The sequence below is a fragment of the Triticum dicoccoides genome, chromosome 2B (genome assembly GCF_002162155.2).
Source record: "Triticum dicoccoides isolate Atlit2015 ecotype Zavitan chromosome 2B, WEW_v2.0, whole genome shotgun sequence".
NCBI classification, from domain to species: Eukaryota; Viridiplantae; Streptophyta; class Magnoliopsida; order Poales; family Poaceae; genus Triticum; species Triticum dicoccoides.
In genome coordinates, this window is record NC_041383.1 from 118450378 (window position 1) to 118465931 (window position 15554).

Genomic DNA, 15554 nt, shown 5'->3' on the forward strand with positions numbered 1-15554 from the left:
TGCCGTTTTATACATGAAAAAAATACTTTCCCGCAATCTTTTTCTCTTCATTTTCTTTGCCGCCATTCTCTCCCGCCATACTAAGGAGTGCTGCATCGACGGAGGATGACGATGATGCCTTCATGTGGAGTGTGAAACACTGTGTGAGAGAAGTCATAAGTGTGAAACACTCTCCGATGATGATGACGAAGCTACAAACACTTATGACTTCTCTCAGACAGTGTTTCACACTCCACCAGCAGCACCGATGCAGGAGACACGGACCGTATCAGACGATGTTATCTACGATCGTGGACACCATGAGGCTCGTTTTATAAGTTGAGAAGTGAAGATGGCGAGAAAGAAGATGGCGGGAAAGAACATGGTGGGAGAGAATGGCGGGAAAGAAAATGGAGGGAGAGAATGGCGGGAAATAAAATGGCGGGAGAAAATGGAGGGAGAGAATGGCGTAAAAACCTAATTTTAAATAATCCTAAAATTCACCAATTAATTACTACTGATAAACAAAGTCACAAAGAACCAGTAGCAAAAAGAATCATCTAAAAAGAATACTCCTAGCTCAAATTATAGGCAATTTAGTGATTTGAGAAAATTCAAATTCAAACTTTCAAATCTAGTCAAACTTGATATCTACAGAAACTTCATAAAATTTCTAATCTGATGCAAAAAAAATCAAATTTAAATACTAAAAATCCTATTTAATATGAATGTTTTAAAAAGTAGAGCAACTGTTGGTTGAAGAGGGACTCTTTGGCCAACTGTTGGCCGAAAAGTACTTTTTGGCCAACGGTTGGCTGGAAAGTCCTTTTTGGCCAACGGTTGGCCGAAAAGTCTCTCTTCGGTCAACGAGAGGCCGAAAAGTCCTTTTTCGGCCAACAGGAGGCCGACGGGTGATACTTTTGATTTTTCTCCATTAGGATGTATAGTTTTCGAATTTGCTATAAAAATCATCATTGTTTCAAAAAAAAAATCAGGTTTGACACGGCAGGGAAGATCCATCTTTTCTTGTTAGATTAGATCTGGGGCTGGTCGACCGACCGATCCGCGCTGACAAGACTTTGATGCATTGTACACTGTACAACGTTGTTGCTCCCTGAAGCAATTAATTGCAGCACTAGGTACTTACTGTACTAGTAATAGTGTGCATGTGGGTCGTGTGGTCTATAATCACAAGGCACGCAGATTAGATCGATTCCCTTCCCAAAAGACCTACGTCCTTCATCTCGGAATCATTCCTTCCACCTCTCCTGCCGGACGTGGATGCACAGCACAAAAGGATACGATATGCCCCCAAGTCGATCGTAGCCATGAGCATACGGTTTGACCAGTGAACATGCCTCCTTTACTTACTTCCTAGTAGTATCAAATGCTGCAAATAGGAATGCTACGGGTGCAGCAGGCCGGAACCCCGAGCCAGTGCATGCATGTGCAAGCAAAGCAATTGACCCGTACTCAATTTTTTTGATGCCAAAGGTACTACAGTAAATAGCAGTACTACGCGGGGTGACCAGCCCAAGCATAATGCAAATATGCAAATATGCAATGATCAGAACACGCATCAGCAAAGCAGGCAGCTGATGAGTGAGTGAGGAGAGATCTCATTCTCATTCTCACCTCGAGAGGTGATTGGCGAGATCTCAGCCTGAGACGTGATTGGCAAACGGCAATGGCTTCATTACATCCAGGAAAAAGATGCCGTGCAGTGCAAAGCTGACATGGAGCTGAAAGCACAGCCTCGTCTCAATGAAGAAAGATTGACATGGAATGATGAAGGGCATGATTGCCGGGGTTGAAAGTTTGTGGCCTTGGACAAAGCGAAATATGATGTTGGGCAGCGGTTTGGGCCAGGAGGTGCCGAAACCGGACTGGTGGCCCAAAAGGAGCTTCCGCGCCGGGGAAGGCCGTTGGCCCAGTTGGCGTAACATGACCAAGGACGCAGGCCCAATCACTCAAGAAAAAAAAATAGTACAAGTTTGTGCAGCGTCCTTGATCTATAATAGTATCACCATTCAGTTCGGAGCTCAGATGATGAGATGAACAATCATAATACATGAGTAGCAAAAAAATGGCAAATACTCCCTCGGTAAAGAAATATAAGAGCATATAGATCACTATTTTAGTAATCTAAACGCTCGTATATTTGTTTACAGAGGGAGTACTTCATTCTGCTTTAGGGCTTGGGTAATAACACAAGAAAGCGCTATAATTAGTACGGGTAGTTCTCCAAAATCAAAAACCCAAGCAGCAGAAATACTGTTATAGGGTTATCCAAGCAGCGGGCTGGTACGATCAGACCGGAGATATGCAGCTCTCCCAGGCCCTCCCTGCAAAGATACACGCAGCAAGTTCAGATTAGTCGGTGTGTGCAAAATGACCGAGCTGTTCGTTTCTCGCTGCCGATAACCATATAACAAGGGAGCTGCTTCAACTTTCAACACATAAATTCTATATTTGCGTGTGAGTTCTAGCCAAGGATTTCCTTTTTGTTTCTTTGCAATAGATCAGACTGTTCCAGGCAAGCTTTCCATGCCTCTTCAGTTAGAAGTTACTACGCAGTGCAAATTTAACTTGGGAACTTCAGAGCTACACAATGCATACGGTCTAGACATGCTCTTCCTTTTCAGTACCGATCAAGACACCATACTTGCTACTACTCATTACCTGAAAGCTTTTACATGGTCCACTCAGGATCCCGAGGGCTGAAGAAGGAAGCAGTGACCTTGGAGTTGAGCAGCTTCAGCGCGAGGCCGGACTCGATGCACCTCGGGGTCTTGTACTGGTTGATGGAGCTGCCCTGGCTGACCAGCAGATCCATCAGAGCATCAAACGCGCCGGCCTCGACCAGCCGTATCTCCAGCGGGCCTACCGACTTGTCGTGCGCCCTGCAGCGCCTGTAGATGTAGTCGAGCGACTCCTCCACGGAGATGCAGCAGCTCTCGAGGAGCTGAGGGTCGAGGGGCTGCACGCCTTCGCAGGTGGACTTGATCTCCCAGAAGAGCACATAGTGGCCAGGGACAGTGGAAGTGTCTGGGTAGCTGGTGTACTCCAGGAGGATGTGGTTTCTGTCCTCCAGGATCTTCTTGGCACGCGTGACGCTGTTGTGGAGATCCTCCTCGTTGGTCTTGTCGGTGTCGATGCTGAGGATCACGTTTCTCCGGCAGATGAATTTGAACTGCGGCGCACGGTTGTAGAAGCCTGTGACCTGAAGCACATCGCCAACCCTATACCTGTAAAGGCCTGGACCAGAAAATAGAAGAACTTCAGAGCTCTTGACACATGTGTACACGTAGTCTTATTTCATATCCCTTGCTAGCAGGCTGTCGCTAAAATTTATCGTCCTGGAGTCTTATTTCATATCCCTTGCTAGCAGGCTGTCGCTAAAATTTATCGTCCTGGAGTCTTATTTCATATCCCTTGCTAGCAGGCTGTCACTAAAATTTATCGTCCTGGCATCCATCATTTACTTGAAATTCTCTATTTTCTGATGTACAACGGCGGAAGAGCTGCCAGTTTCCGAATTCCGATTCGTTCCCATTGCAGCTAACAAGGATTTTTAAGCCAAAGTAAATGAACTTCAATAGGTATTATGTTTAAAAAAATGAGGTTTTGACTGTACAGTGGTCAAATATCAAACTATACATACCTAAATTATGTTCAAATATATTCTGGAGCAAGAGTTGATGTTGGTTCTCAACCTACTACTTACAGGAGTTTAGATAGTTCTGTTATGATTAGATATTTACAGGAGGCCTACTTACCAGAAAATGTGGTGACCACAAGCTCATAGTAGCATCCGACCTTGACATCCACCAGGCTGACAAGCTTGTCATTCCCCACCACCTCCTCATCATCCGTCACTCTGAGGCCATCCTCCAAAGGAATGAACTCAAAGTAGGCCATGTTCGGGAGGATGGTGTAAGACACGTCGGTTGGTTTGCACAGTGGCCTCAGATTGACACCAAAATAGCTCTCCGACGAGGCGTACATAATGCATACCAAGGGAATCCTACCACCACTATAGAACTCCAGCATGGGGATGTATTGTGCCATTGTGCCTGTAAGAACAGCTTCGATGTACTTGACGTTAGGCCATAGCCTGCCTAGAATCCCCTTCCATGGCCCACAGCCACAGATTTCCTCAAGCTCATCAGCGAGCTCCGGGTTGGGCAATGCGAGAAAGCCCTCCATGGCCAACCGGCACTCGGTGTTGGTGACATTGGGATTGAGTTTACCAATACGTATGTCATTGACAAGGTCACACCAGTGCTGCTCAAGAAAGCTGATAGACCGAAGGAACGCCGAGGCAAAGACTGCCCCAAGACGGAGGACATGCTGGCGTTCAACCAGGCCGCAGAGCAGCTGGCAGTACATGCTCTGCTGGCTGTCAGGGCAAAGGATGACCTCATCAGGACTGGTGTAGTTGTTGTACAAGTCATGTTTGCGGCGCAGGAAGTGAGGGCTCTTGTAATAGCTAGTGAGGACTGATCGAACTGGAATGCCAGAATTCGTCAGTGTTTCCGCTTTCACAAAGAGAAGATACATGGCCTTCCCCTCACCAAGGCCTGATACATACCTGCAGATTGAGCCAAGGAGTGAATTGTTGCTCGCAAGGTAAAATTTGACAGCAGAACACACATGTGTAATGGCTCTGTTTATTACAGATGAATACAGCCAGGAATACGAGCACTAAAACTAATTCAAGATATATAGAGGTGAGCCAGTTATGTTCACAAAGTTTTTACAAGGTTATGCCAAAATTCAGGTAACATACTAAGTCAAGCAGTTGACCACAAGAATTTCAGAAATGACAAAACAGCCCGCAATTAACAGTTAATATGCTATGATCCGCAAACGTTGGATAAGAAACAGAGGCTTACTTGTTCATTATCGGCATTAGCAGACTATAAAGGTAGGTTCGACGGTCAAGATCCTCGGAGATGGCTGGCATCAATCTTGGCTCACCCCGAGAAGTTCCAGAGCTATAAATTGATAATGATTAAAAATTGAAGGCATGATCATCATACAGATAGTATAACGTCAAATGATATAATCTACTATTGTATCAGGTATGCAGTTCAAAGAAGTTACAGGAAACATAATTTCATAAACTCCAGCTATCAGGGTAAATGACAATGGCATAACCGAGGAAATAGCGAATCATTAGCATCAAGTACAATAGTCATTCAGCCTGTCCAGAGAGAATAATTCAAACTAGCTGACTTCTAATGGGAGAAGACTAACTATCTGAGTCGTGAGGTCTCATCCACATATAGATAGCCACCATAACAAAATATGGCAAGTTTCTTTCACCACAGAACCATATTCAAATACAAATAACTGGGCTTTCAGATGCGAGAACCACAAAGCAAAATCACCAGTGCTCAGCATCTAACAGCAAGCCATGCTTGATGAATCAGTTCAGTCTCACAGATATAGTCATGTCAAAGAATCGACAATGTATTTAATAATCCGAGGCATAATATCTTGCAATAAATGTTATATATAGGATTTTGTATATTTTTAGAGACGGCTTCAAAAACACATAACATGGCTAAACACGTCGTCTTAGTTAACTTTTTAAAAACAGAGCAGTACCATGAACTTTGCGGGGCTGTCAAATTTTTAACCAAGTGAGGAATGGCACAATCTTATGTTCTCATTTGTTTACACATCACTCCACATGAGTGCCCAAGAATTACAGATTACAACAGCATGCCTGTGACGTTTTATCTTGCTGGCGTGCCAAGTTAGCTCAGTTTGGCACTTCGAGCCTGGTACATGCTAAAAAAGCAACCAATTTACCAGACTAAGAAGCAGCAATAATATTTATATTCTCCTATTAGTCCCATAATAACATAAGACACTTATGTCAAGTCCAAGAAGAAGCAGGGAATGATAAATTTCCAACAAAAATATATGCTGGTTCTTTCTATCTATAACATATATATGCAGAAAGCTAGCTTATGAGAGCAACAGAACCAGAGGCTCACCTTCTCAGCAGTTCTACGATTCGGTCTCCAGATATAATGGAAGAATCCTCGCCAGTTGAGATCCTTGTGATGTACGGCTGGACCACATCATATGTCACTACTGGGACGTTTCTCTTGAAGGTGGATGTGTTTGTGGATCTATTCATGAATTTGCTCAAGTACTCACTAGCCTGGTTCCTCTCAAGGATTTTTGTCAGTATAAGCTGTTGGGCTTCCTTGGCATTCACTGTCAGCATCTCGAGCTCTTGAAGAGCGTCGTTTTGCTTGCAGCCTAACTCATTATTGTCCATGATACAAGCAAAAGAAGGATCAGAAATGGGCTTTAACTTGAAGAGGAGGGGAGGGCTCAAAGTAATATCTTCTGGAGCTTGTTTGCCCCTTATATAATGCGATGTGCATGATCATGAGAAGCATATCTGCTTAATATTTCCACTTTACAAGAGAGATTCTTACCCAATTAGAAAGTGCAGCCCATCTGCCCGTGTAAGATGATCCACTTACTATCTTTCTGGACATGACAGTATGTTTCAATATTTCTGGAACCCGCACTATTATTGTTCTACTGAAAAATGTAACGCAAAACAATGAAATGCTGAAATTTTATCAAGTTGTGTGCACTCCAATATCCATTACCTCATTTTGTCTTGTGTCATGAAACTCCACACGTTTATCATTATGCACCTTTTAAGAATTACATCTCATTTTTCCTTGACAAAACCATGTAAAGATATGTCAGCCTTGAAATACATCTACAGAGCGATTAGAACATGTGTGACACATAGAGATTCAAAAAAAAAAGTAGTATGCTTAATTAACCAGTATACATGATCGCATGGTTGCAAATATTAAAAAATGTAGCCCAAAAAGGCTAGAAACAAGTTGAAGATCCCAGAAAGTGATAAGAACATGTGTGACACATAGAGATTCGAAAAAAAAAAACAGTAGTATGCTTAATTAACAGGTATAAATGATAGCATGGTTGCAAATATTATAAAATCTAGGCCAAAAAGGCTAGAAACAAGATGAAGATCCTAGCAATGGTGCAAAAAACGTGCCCTCATATGGTCCATCTTTTTGTATGAAGTATGATCTGATACAAATTGAGAGGAGACCATATCTTAATTGTATAGGTGAGTTGTGACCATGAGGGAGCCTTGGCGCACTGGTAAAGCTGCTGCCTTGTGACCATGAGGTCATGGGTTCAAGTCCTGGAAACAGCCTCTTACAGAAATGTAGGGAAAGGCTGCGTACTATAGACCCAAAGTGGTCGGACCCTTCCCTGGATCCTCATTTGTAGACATTCCACATAAATGCAAAGCTCTAACCTGTATATAGCTGGCTGTTTAACGATTAACACCGTCTGAGGGACAGGATAACCTGGTAGGAGTAGCACTGGATTGACTGACCCTGCCACTCTTACATACTCTTCCCGAGTAGACAGTAGAGGCCCTCTGCTTGTGCATAATACTGCAACTTGTTACCAGATCTATGCAAGGGTGGTGCAAAATATTAAGGTTCTCATAATCGTGAGCAGAAAAAGAAAAAAGAAAGCATTAAAAACAAACTTGATGCTTCCCCATGGGCCTGAGCATCATCGCAAAATATCTGTGGACCTTTTCAGGTGCACATGGAAAGACAAGGATAATCGGTTAACCAAGCTGAAGTTACCAATAATGCTCCTAAGAATACATATCATGTACAGCCATCATATAGGATCACACGCAACCAGGGGCAACCAAGCATCACAGTAAAGTGAGCAGCATCGAAGATAAGAGTGCATTTTATCCACTTCTAAATTATACTGGAGAAGTTGTATCAACATAGGAATGCTTCATCTAAAATACAAAACACTATGAGGTCGAACTACATGCTTAACTTTGTTTTGTAAATTATAGCACCATGAGTACTTGCAGGGGATCAAAACTAACTAGGTCCCAAGCTTGATTTAGGCCAATATAACTTTTGGCCATAATCAAATACCAAATGCAATGCTATATGCATGCCAACTAGAAGCATCCAAGGATTAGTTGACAATAACAGGCCAGATTGTTCTGAAAGATAAAGAAAGGTTACTGCTGATGTTGAATTGATGGATAATTCCCTTGTCAACTGGAGACCAAATTCCGCCCTACGGAAGCAAGAAATCCGTACCATACGTTAGCCTATTCCGAAAGGTGACATAGACGGAATAAGCGCGTACACAACAATTTGCAGGCATGGTGGCTGTTTGTGATATTCTCTAGTCAACTCAGGATAAAGGGTGTGCTATCACAGCTTGCGGATGCTCGCCGCATATGGTGCACTGCCTATGGTGGTTTCTTGCTCCTCATCCATTAACTATGTACGGAAAAGGGGAAACATTGCACAGATTCTTTGCTAAAGTCGCAGTGCTAAATAAAAGAAGTTAAGCTGTACAATCTCTTGTAACCTTGTCCTTGCCGTATAACCTCCCTACCTTCCCTGATCCTCGTCCCCGTGAGAGATCACCTCACCTTCTCACTTTGCGAAAGAAAACTGACACAGGTGTCCTCTTGGAAGCGGCCAACCTGCAATAAATGAACTTGTACTCAACAGATGTAAACCTTACATGATTTTGGGGTTTTGTCATTCTATCGAACACTTGGTGGGCACGGCATTAAAGAAGAAGAAAGCAATCTTCATCCCAAAAGCAAAAAGGAGTAAATCTTTGCGTATATTTGTTCTCCGGAATAAATCGCTCGAGTCAACATCATCCTAAAGCCAATCATTTACATACAAAATATCTACGTCTAATCTCCATGCCTCCAAAAGTTTTTCAACAAAAACAGCGCAGCTAAATCAACTTAGAGAAACAGCGACAGGAGGCACCCGGTGTTTACAAATCAATCAGAGTTGTAATACTATGAGAAAAAGGGCAACCTGGTGCATGTAGCTCCCGCTTGCGCAGGGTCCAGGGAAGGGTCCGACCACTTTTGGGTCTATAGTACGCAGCCTTTCCCTACATTTCTGTAAGAGGCTGTTTCCAGGACTTGAACCCATGACCTCATGGTCACAAGGCAGCAGCTTTACCACTGCGCCAAGGCTCCCCTTCAAGATATAAAATACTATGAGAAAAATATAAAATACTTTCAAGATTAGATCGGTCATGGATGCCACATTGCCACCATGAGAAACAAGGGAGGGAGACAAGAGAAGAGGGCACTTTCATGATGAAGGTGTGGGCATGCTTGGGGCGGATGCACTGTGCTTTTGAGAAATATACATGCTCACCTTTTGTGTCCTTCTTTCCGTCAAGACAACAGTAGGGGGCTGGACTGTCTCATGCTTGCTCTCTGCCCACTACCTGACCTAGACCAGTAGCTTCCCTTTGGACTTTGGAGGATGATGGTGGATTGGTGCTTGGTGGGGGACATCAAGGAAGGAACTATCCACTGTAAGTAGGAGAGCACCTACAGCTGCAACCTGGATTTTTGTGTGCGCGCCAATGGCTGGATCTTTCTTCAACAGCCCAACACACTTTTGTAACAAAAGGTAGGAGTGAGACTCTCTGCTTTGGGTGGATGGTGCTCACACCCTGTGGTGCACAGAGTACTCAGTGTCTCCTACAGTTATAGCAGCTTGCTTGGCTGCTGATACTAGGCAATTTTATCTACCAAGGGCTCGTGATGTTCTAACGGTTTATTTCGAGTTTTAAATGCAGTGTGTTGTTTCCTGTGAGCCTTCTGTTTCTCAGATAGCACATCAAACATCTGCAACAGGAACTCCCTATCAAGAATCAACCATGGCAAGTTGCTTTTACACATTTGTGTAAGATCCTAGAAATAGGTAAAATTCATATGATTTTGCCATACAAATATGTGGAATTATTCATGTTTGGAATAAGCCACTGGTTGCTGGCTAATGATGATTAAAGTTAGATACACGAATCTTGCCCAATTTCTATGAATCTCCCCCATGTTTTTTCATGATGGTTTAGTTTGTAAAGAGACTTCTAGAGCTGATGCCAAATAGAATCCAACACATTTAACGGCAAACAGCCCCTTCTCCAACTTATGGGAGAAAGCAAGCACAATAATCCAAGACAGGTCATAAGAGCAGCGACAAAAATGCATTTCAGAATTCAGGTACATTGCCAGGAAGCATATTACACCAAGTTTAGTGTTTCGTCTGAGAAACATAGACCATTCATGGACAAAGATATAATGATTCTTCAAGCAAGGTTTCCATAAGCACTGCATGCAGTCCACGGTTTTATCATAGACCATTCATAGGCAAAGCATAAACACCCATAACAGATTCCTCAAAAAAGGTTTTAAGCGGTTTTATAAATATTTATCCTAGCAAAATCTTCCTCGCAGAACTCATCTACTGCTTGATCTCAGCCCTCTTCTGCTGCCAGAGCCTGTCCAAAGAACCATCGGCATCACCCTGCAAGGCAGATGGTGTAAGAACCAATGACAGAGTTGCAGCAACAATCATGTATGAATTAAGATCTCACCACCACTTAATCAGATCAGTCATTATCGTCGTACAGAGTAGCCGCAAGATACGGTAATAACCGATGCAAACAGAAAACTAATCTACAAGGATAGTAATACACCCTACGACCAGTCAAAATAGAAAACGTTTCAGCAGTCAAGTTACCAATACCCATGCGCAGCTGACCAAGTATATCTGTATATGTAATTCAGATGTTTAATACGGTTCATCTAAACATCATAATTTTCAAATGCTTGATTTTATTTTTGGCATTTTAGTTCTGGAGAATCTCAAACTGTGTCACATATGTAACAAATGTATAGCTGCAGATAAAAGAAGTTTGAAGCGAATTAGTGAATGAACCTTCAATTTGAGTGGGCACACAGTTTCATGCTACTGATCTAATAACAAAACGATCTTCAATAACTATTAATACTAATTTACTGGAATCATGGAATGTTTTGCTGAGAAGAAAAATTACCGCTGAAATTCAAGGACTTAATGTGTGCAGAATAGAGAATACTACAGAGTTACTGGTTTGACCAACGCAAAGGATATCTTAAGAAACTACTGGCAGCATGTCAATGTCATGATAAATATTATCCCAATCAGCTAGACAGACAAAAAAAGAGAAAACAACCCATTTCGTGAGAACAATCAGAACATGGAGAATCTGGATCACTCACACTGTGTGCTTTAAGACAAATAAACGGAGTCAGGATATAGCAAGGGTAAAACACCTGGGCACGGACGAATCCAGAGAGGGCAAACGTGGTGAAACTGCCATTATACAGTCCATTCGCATCCACATGCCCGATGTTGATCTGGACAGAGGCGTGGTCCTTGGCAGTTATGATCCTGTTCGTGGCAGAGCTGCAGGAACCAATACAAAGCAAGAATGAGCAAAGTTGCAATGCCACAGTACTGTAACCAAGACAACAGTACATCAATACATACCACTTCCTTGGGACATAGAGGTCCACCATATCACCCACCTCGTTCTGCATAATGGGGACTGGAGGGATACTGGGACGCTGCTGCAGGTCATCGAAGAAAGACATTCATATTTAGAAGCGAGACTAGTTGCAAAGGACACTATGGTATAAAGATAATATATATAACTATAAAAACTAGTTCCATATATCAAACCCAGATACAAGGATGACTCTGAACTCTCCTGTGGTTTATTCCAAATAGTACAGCTGTTGTCAACAGTATGCAACTGCGCAACATAGCTTCAGAAACCAGACCCCTAGCAGCCGAACAGGAAAGTGGTCCAATTCCCATTCAAGAATGTTTTACCAAAAGGATAAAATATGTTTTATCAGTCATGTTGATCAGTACCCCGACCGTGCTCCAGGCAAGCATAGTTTTTGAATGAAAACCAGGCAAGCATAGTAGGAGCCATTGATCCAAAATAACAGGATTTGGGCGTCTTTGTTGCCAAGGCATGATCACTTTTACATGAATGATAAAAGATGGATTGGATATTTAGCCAAATACACACACTGTAGAGAAATATAAGATCATTTAGATCACTAAAGTGCAATGCTTTAGAAAGCAGAACACCCACCTGAACCCATCCAAGAAACTCGACCAAACATCCAACCAGCCTATAATCCCCTAGGATCTAGACTGTCAGTGAAATCAATCGCAACAAACAGCTACCACTGGCACCAAACAATCGGAAATTGCCTCATTACTAAAAATGCCTAAAACTTACAGACATAAACCCTATCCCTTCTCTCTGGCATCCTCTGGGCATCGAACGGTAGTGCAATCGCAGCAGCCGAACCATACAGATCACGCGTAGACAATTCTAGCGGATGCTAATCGTATAAATGCAGGACACAAATCATCCCCAAATTCAGGTCCGGCGATAACTCGACGGCAAATTAAGATGGGGCGAGATTGTCGAGCGCGAACAGTGCATGGATCTGGGGAGGATGGAGTCGCGACGTACCTCGGCGGAGGGAGGAGACGGACGGGTGCGGCGGCGGCGGCGGCGGCGGCGGCGGCGCGGTGATGGGCTGCGGAGAGGGATCAAGCGGTGGCCCGATTTGGATTTATAGCAGGCATGAGCCCTAGGATTTATTTTTTCCACGGGCCGTTACTCGGAAATTTGGGCCCAAGCCCAATTGGCCTTCGTCATCGGGCCTTTTGTCGGTCCACGGACGCACGGGGTGACGGATGGAACACGGGTGGTTTTTTTCGTGATTCTTGCAAATATACTTGTATTGACAGTTTTTATTCTTCAGTTTACTTTTTGGTCTTTCCGGTTTTCTCATGTAGCTGTGCTTCACGTATGTACTCCTACGTATGCAGTGCGAGTGCATAGTTGTGCTTCACCACAAAGCACATATACGCTCCATAGTTAAGATGTGCCCTGTCCGTAGGACATGTTACGATGTGCTGGGAGCTTAAACAGTGCGGGAGTATACTATTTCGTTTTCGGAGTACAAGTATTTTATCGCGTGAAGTACGCGTATATTATTTTGGAGAGTACAAGTTAATCTCGATGACAATACAAGTTGCACCCGAAATATTTTCGTAAAAACCGACGAACAATTAATCTAGTTTTGAAGATCTCGGTGTGAAAAACACAACAGTAAAAACAGTTCATAATTTAGACCCTTGGTTCAAAAGATATTCCATTTAAAAAAATTCAGATCCAACGGAAAAGCAAGTACGTCACCCATAAAAAAAGAAAAAGAAAAGCAACTACATGCAATCCTGCTATGTGCTCCCATGGGAAAGAACCCCCCCCCCCCCTAGTTGTGACAAGTGTTAACAAATGATTTCGGGACGCATTTTTTTGGCGTTGGGAGCATATGCTCACTAATGAACAGTAAAATAAAAATAAAATTTAAAAATTCTGTTTTTTTTGTAGATGTTCATATTAGTGTAGCAACTGTGCTTGCCAATTTCATGTCATACGGGATATCATTGCTTCATCGGTGAAAAGCAAAATTAATTGTAACATTTGGAGGTAACGTTTGACTTTTTTTATTCATAGGTCAAAATCCTTAAGTTTTTCCCCTGAAAATTTGCATGTACCATTTAGGTATGACAATGAACACATCTTTTTTTTTCAAAAAAAAATAACATTTGTAAAATCCATTTTTGGCACGCATGAGCATGTGCTCCTAGAGCCAAAATGAAATTCCGATGATTTCGTTCACATTTTTCTGAAAACATGAAAACTTCCATTTTACGAGAGTTTCTTCAAGGCACACCTACTACGGTCGTGTTTGTTTGAGTTTCAGTGATCAGAATCAGCTTTGCCAGTGAGCTGCATCTGAAATATGAAACAATAGGTATTTTGTTTGAGATTCGGGCACCAGATTCAGCTTTGTCAGTGAAGCCAAATCTAGAAGTTGAAACAAACAAGATTGCTAGAGCTAAATATGGATTCGGCCTATTTTTTTAATACAAATGCTTGAAACACCTCAAAGTGTACCCCAATGAAATTTGATTCGCAGAGAATCAGCTTTGCTAGTGAAGCGAATCTACATGTGATTTGAATCCAATCAAAGTTGAAACAAACAAGGCCGCAAAATAAGCTTTGTCAATGAAGTGAATCCACAGGTGATCTGAATTCAATCAAAATTGAAACAAACATGGCCTATATCACACTTATACTTGTGCACATCATCCACAATGAATCATAGGAACGTCTACTGGGATAAACAACAATATGACTTTTTGGATTTTCTTTCAATTATTAGTTCTCTGGTCCCCCTTTTTAATGCTACCTTTCTCTCTATTCTTAGATTTTCTTAATTTGTTTACATGTTTTCTAGTCTTTACCTTTTAATGTCTTTTTCCTTTTCTTTTTGTTTATTTCATTTTTTTTCTTTGAACAATACATGGACATTTTTTAAGTGGGCAAGCACTTTTAAAAATTATATGTGTATTTATATTAAAAAGCGTGAAAACTTAAAAAAAATACATGAACATTTTTTCAAATGCATGGACAGTTACTTATGTATGTACACATTTTTAGTATGCATGATAAATAATGGGTAGTAAACATTAAATAATTTTGTTATGGTGCGAGCATTTTTTGAGTACACAATGAATATTTACTAAATATATTATTTCCAATTTTAAATATGCAACGAATGTTAATATATGATTAACTGTTCTGGGAAACACAACAAACAACTCTTAATTCATGATTAACATCTTTTGAGAAAAGGATGAATCTTTTTTAAAAACATGCAAACCAAGTTTTTAATGCAATGACTATATTTAGTACACGATGAACCATTTGATACCTGATGAACCTTTTTGAGAAACATGATGAACAATTTTTAATATGCGACGAATATTAGTACATGATGGACCTTTTTTTTAAATGTGGTGAATTATTTAATACACGATGAACCCTTTAAAGACAATGGACAACTTTTAGTATTCAATGGACATTTTTTGAAGTACACAATGAACATTTAAACATATTTTATGTACGTGGAGCAATGTTTAATACATGATTTACAACTTTCAATTCATGACGAACAATTTTTAATACATGATGAACCTTTTAAAAGATATACGGGGAACATTTCTTAATCCATATTTACAACTTTCAATTTGTGATGAACAATTTTTAATACATAATAAACCTTTTAAAAATATACAGTGAGCATTTTTTAGTACATGATGAACCTTTCTAAAACACCATGAACAATTTTGAATATGAGACAACATTTTTCAATACGTCATACATTTTTCAACACATGATAAACCTTTTAGTATAGGAATATTTTTAATACACAATAAACATTTTAAAAAGCACAATGGTTTACTTAATATGCGTTATTGTTAATACTTCCTCCGTTCCTAGATACTCCCTCCGTTCGGAATTACTTGTCTCGAAAATGGATGTATCTAGAACTAAAATATGTCTAGATACATCCATTTCTGCGACAAGTAATTCCGAACGGAGGGAGTATAAGTCTTTGTAGAGATTCCACTAGGTAGACTATGTACGGAGCAAAATGAGTGAATCTAAACTTAAAATGCATCTTTCTTAGGAATCTCTCATGCAATCCTACTATGTGCCCCCATGGGAAAGAACCCCCCCCCCCCCTAGTATGTGGT

The 15554-nt window shown here is 41.4% G+C and overlaps 2 protein-coding genes across 8 annotated transcripts; both read right to left on the reverse strand.

Moving 5' to 3' along the window:
• Positions 1–1990: 1990 nt before the first annotated feature.
• Positions 1991–9796, reverse strand: LOC119362503 (probable indole-3-acetic acid-amido synthetase GH3.11). 6 transcript variants are annotated; one of them, XM_037627730.1, is made up of 8 exons: positions 9240–9796; positions 8446–8536; positions 6624–7476; positions 5991–6552; positions 4878–4979; positions 3759–4573; positions 2662–3237; positions 1991–2324 (listed from the first exon to the last, which is right to left on the reverse strand). In XM_037627730.1, the coding sequence occupies exons 4-7, from the start codon at positions 6278–6280 to the stop codon at positions 2672–2674; spliced, it is 1773 nt and encodes a 590-aa protein (XP_037483627.1). In that variant the 5' UTR covers positions 6281–6552; positions 6624–7476; positions 8446–8536; positions 9240–9796; the 3' UTR covers positions 1991–2324; positions 2662–2671. The 6 variants fall into 6 exon arrangements, with proteins under 6 accessions (XP_037483627.1, XP_037483629.1, XP_037483630.1 ...); XM_037627732.1 differs by having other exon boundaries at positions 5991–6261; positions 6444–6498; positions 6624–8536; XM_037627733.1 differs by having other exon boundaries at positions 5991–6261; positions 6444–6552; positions 6624–8536.
• Positions 9797–10058: 262 nt separating this feature from the next.
• LOC119362504 (40S ribosomal protein S21-like) lies at positions 10059–12493 on the reverse strand. Of its 2 annotated transcripts, none has more exons than XM_037627735.1 (4): positions 12412–12493; positions 11406–11485; positions 11189–11321; positions 10059–10397 (listed from the first exon to the last, which is right to left on the reverse strand). In XM_037627735.1, exons 2-4 carry the CDS (start codon positions 11453–11455, stop codon positions 10335–10337), a joined length of 246 nt encoding a protein of 81 aa, XP_037483632.1. In that variant the 5' UTR covers positions 11456–11485; positions 12412–12493; the 3' UTR covers positions 10059–10334. The 2 variants fall into 2 exon arrangements, with proteins under 2 accessions (XP_037483632.1, XP_037483634.1); XM_037627737.1 differs by having other exon boundaries at positions 11406–11482; positions 12412–12489.
• Between the last annotated feature and the right edge of the window lie 3061 nt (positions 12494–15554).

What these genes read in the sequence shown, in the direction of transcription:
- LOC119362504 (XM_037627735.1), bottom strand. Translation starts at nt 11,455, where the DNA reads ATGCAGAACGAGGTGGGTGATATGGTGGACCTCTATGTCCCAAGGAAG. An exon ending in CTCTATGTCCCAAGGAAGTG is followed by an intron (nt 11,322 to 11,405) that starts GTATGTATTGAT and finishes TGGTTCCTGCAG; the next exon opens with CTCTGCCACGAACAGGATCA. An exon ending in CTGGATTCGTCCGTGCCCAG is followed by an intron (nt 10,398 to 11,188) that starts GTGTTTTACCCT and finishes TCTGCCTTGCAG; the next exon opens with GGTGATGCCGATGGTTCTTT.
- LOC119362503 (XM_037627730.1), bottom strand. Translation starts at nt 6,280, where the DNA reads ATGGACAATAATGAGTTAGGCTGCAAGCAAAACGACGCTCTTCAAGAG. An exon ending in CTAATGCCGATAATGAACAA is followed by an intron (nt 4,574 to 4,877) that starts GTAAGCCTCTGT and finishes CTCAATCTGCAG; the next exon opens with GTATGTATCAGGCCTTGGTG. An exon ending in TGTGGTCACCACATTTTCTG is followed by an intron (nt 3,238 to 3,758) that starts GTAAGTAGGCCT and finishes TTTCTGGTCCAG; the next exon opens with GCCTTTACAGGTATAGGGTT.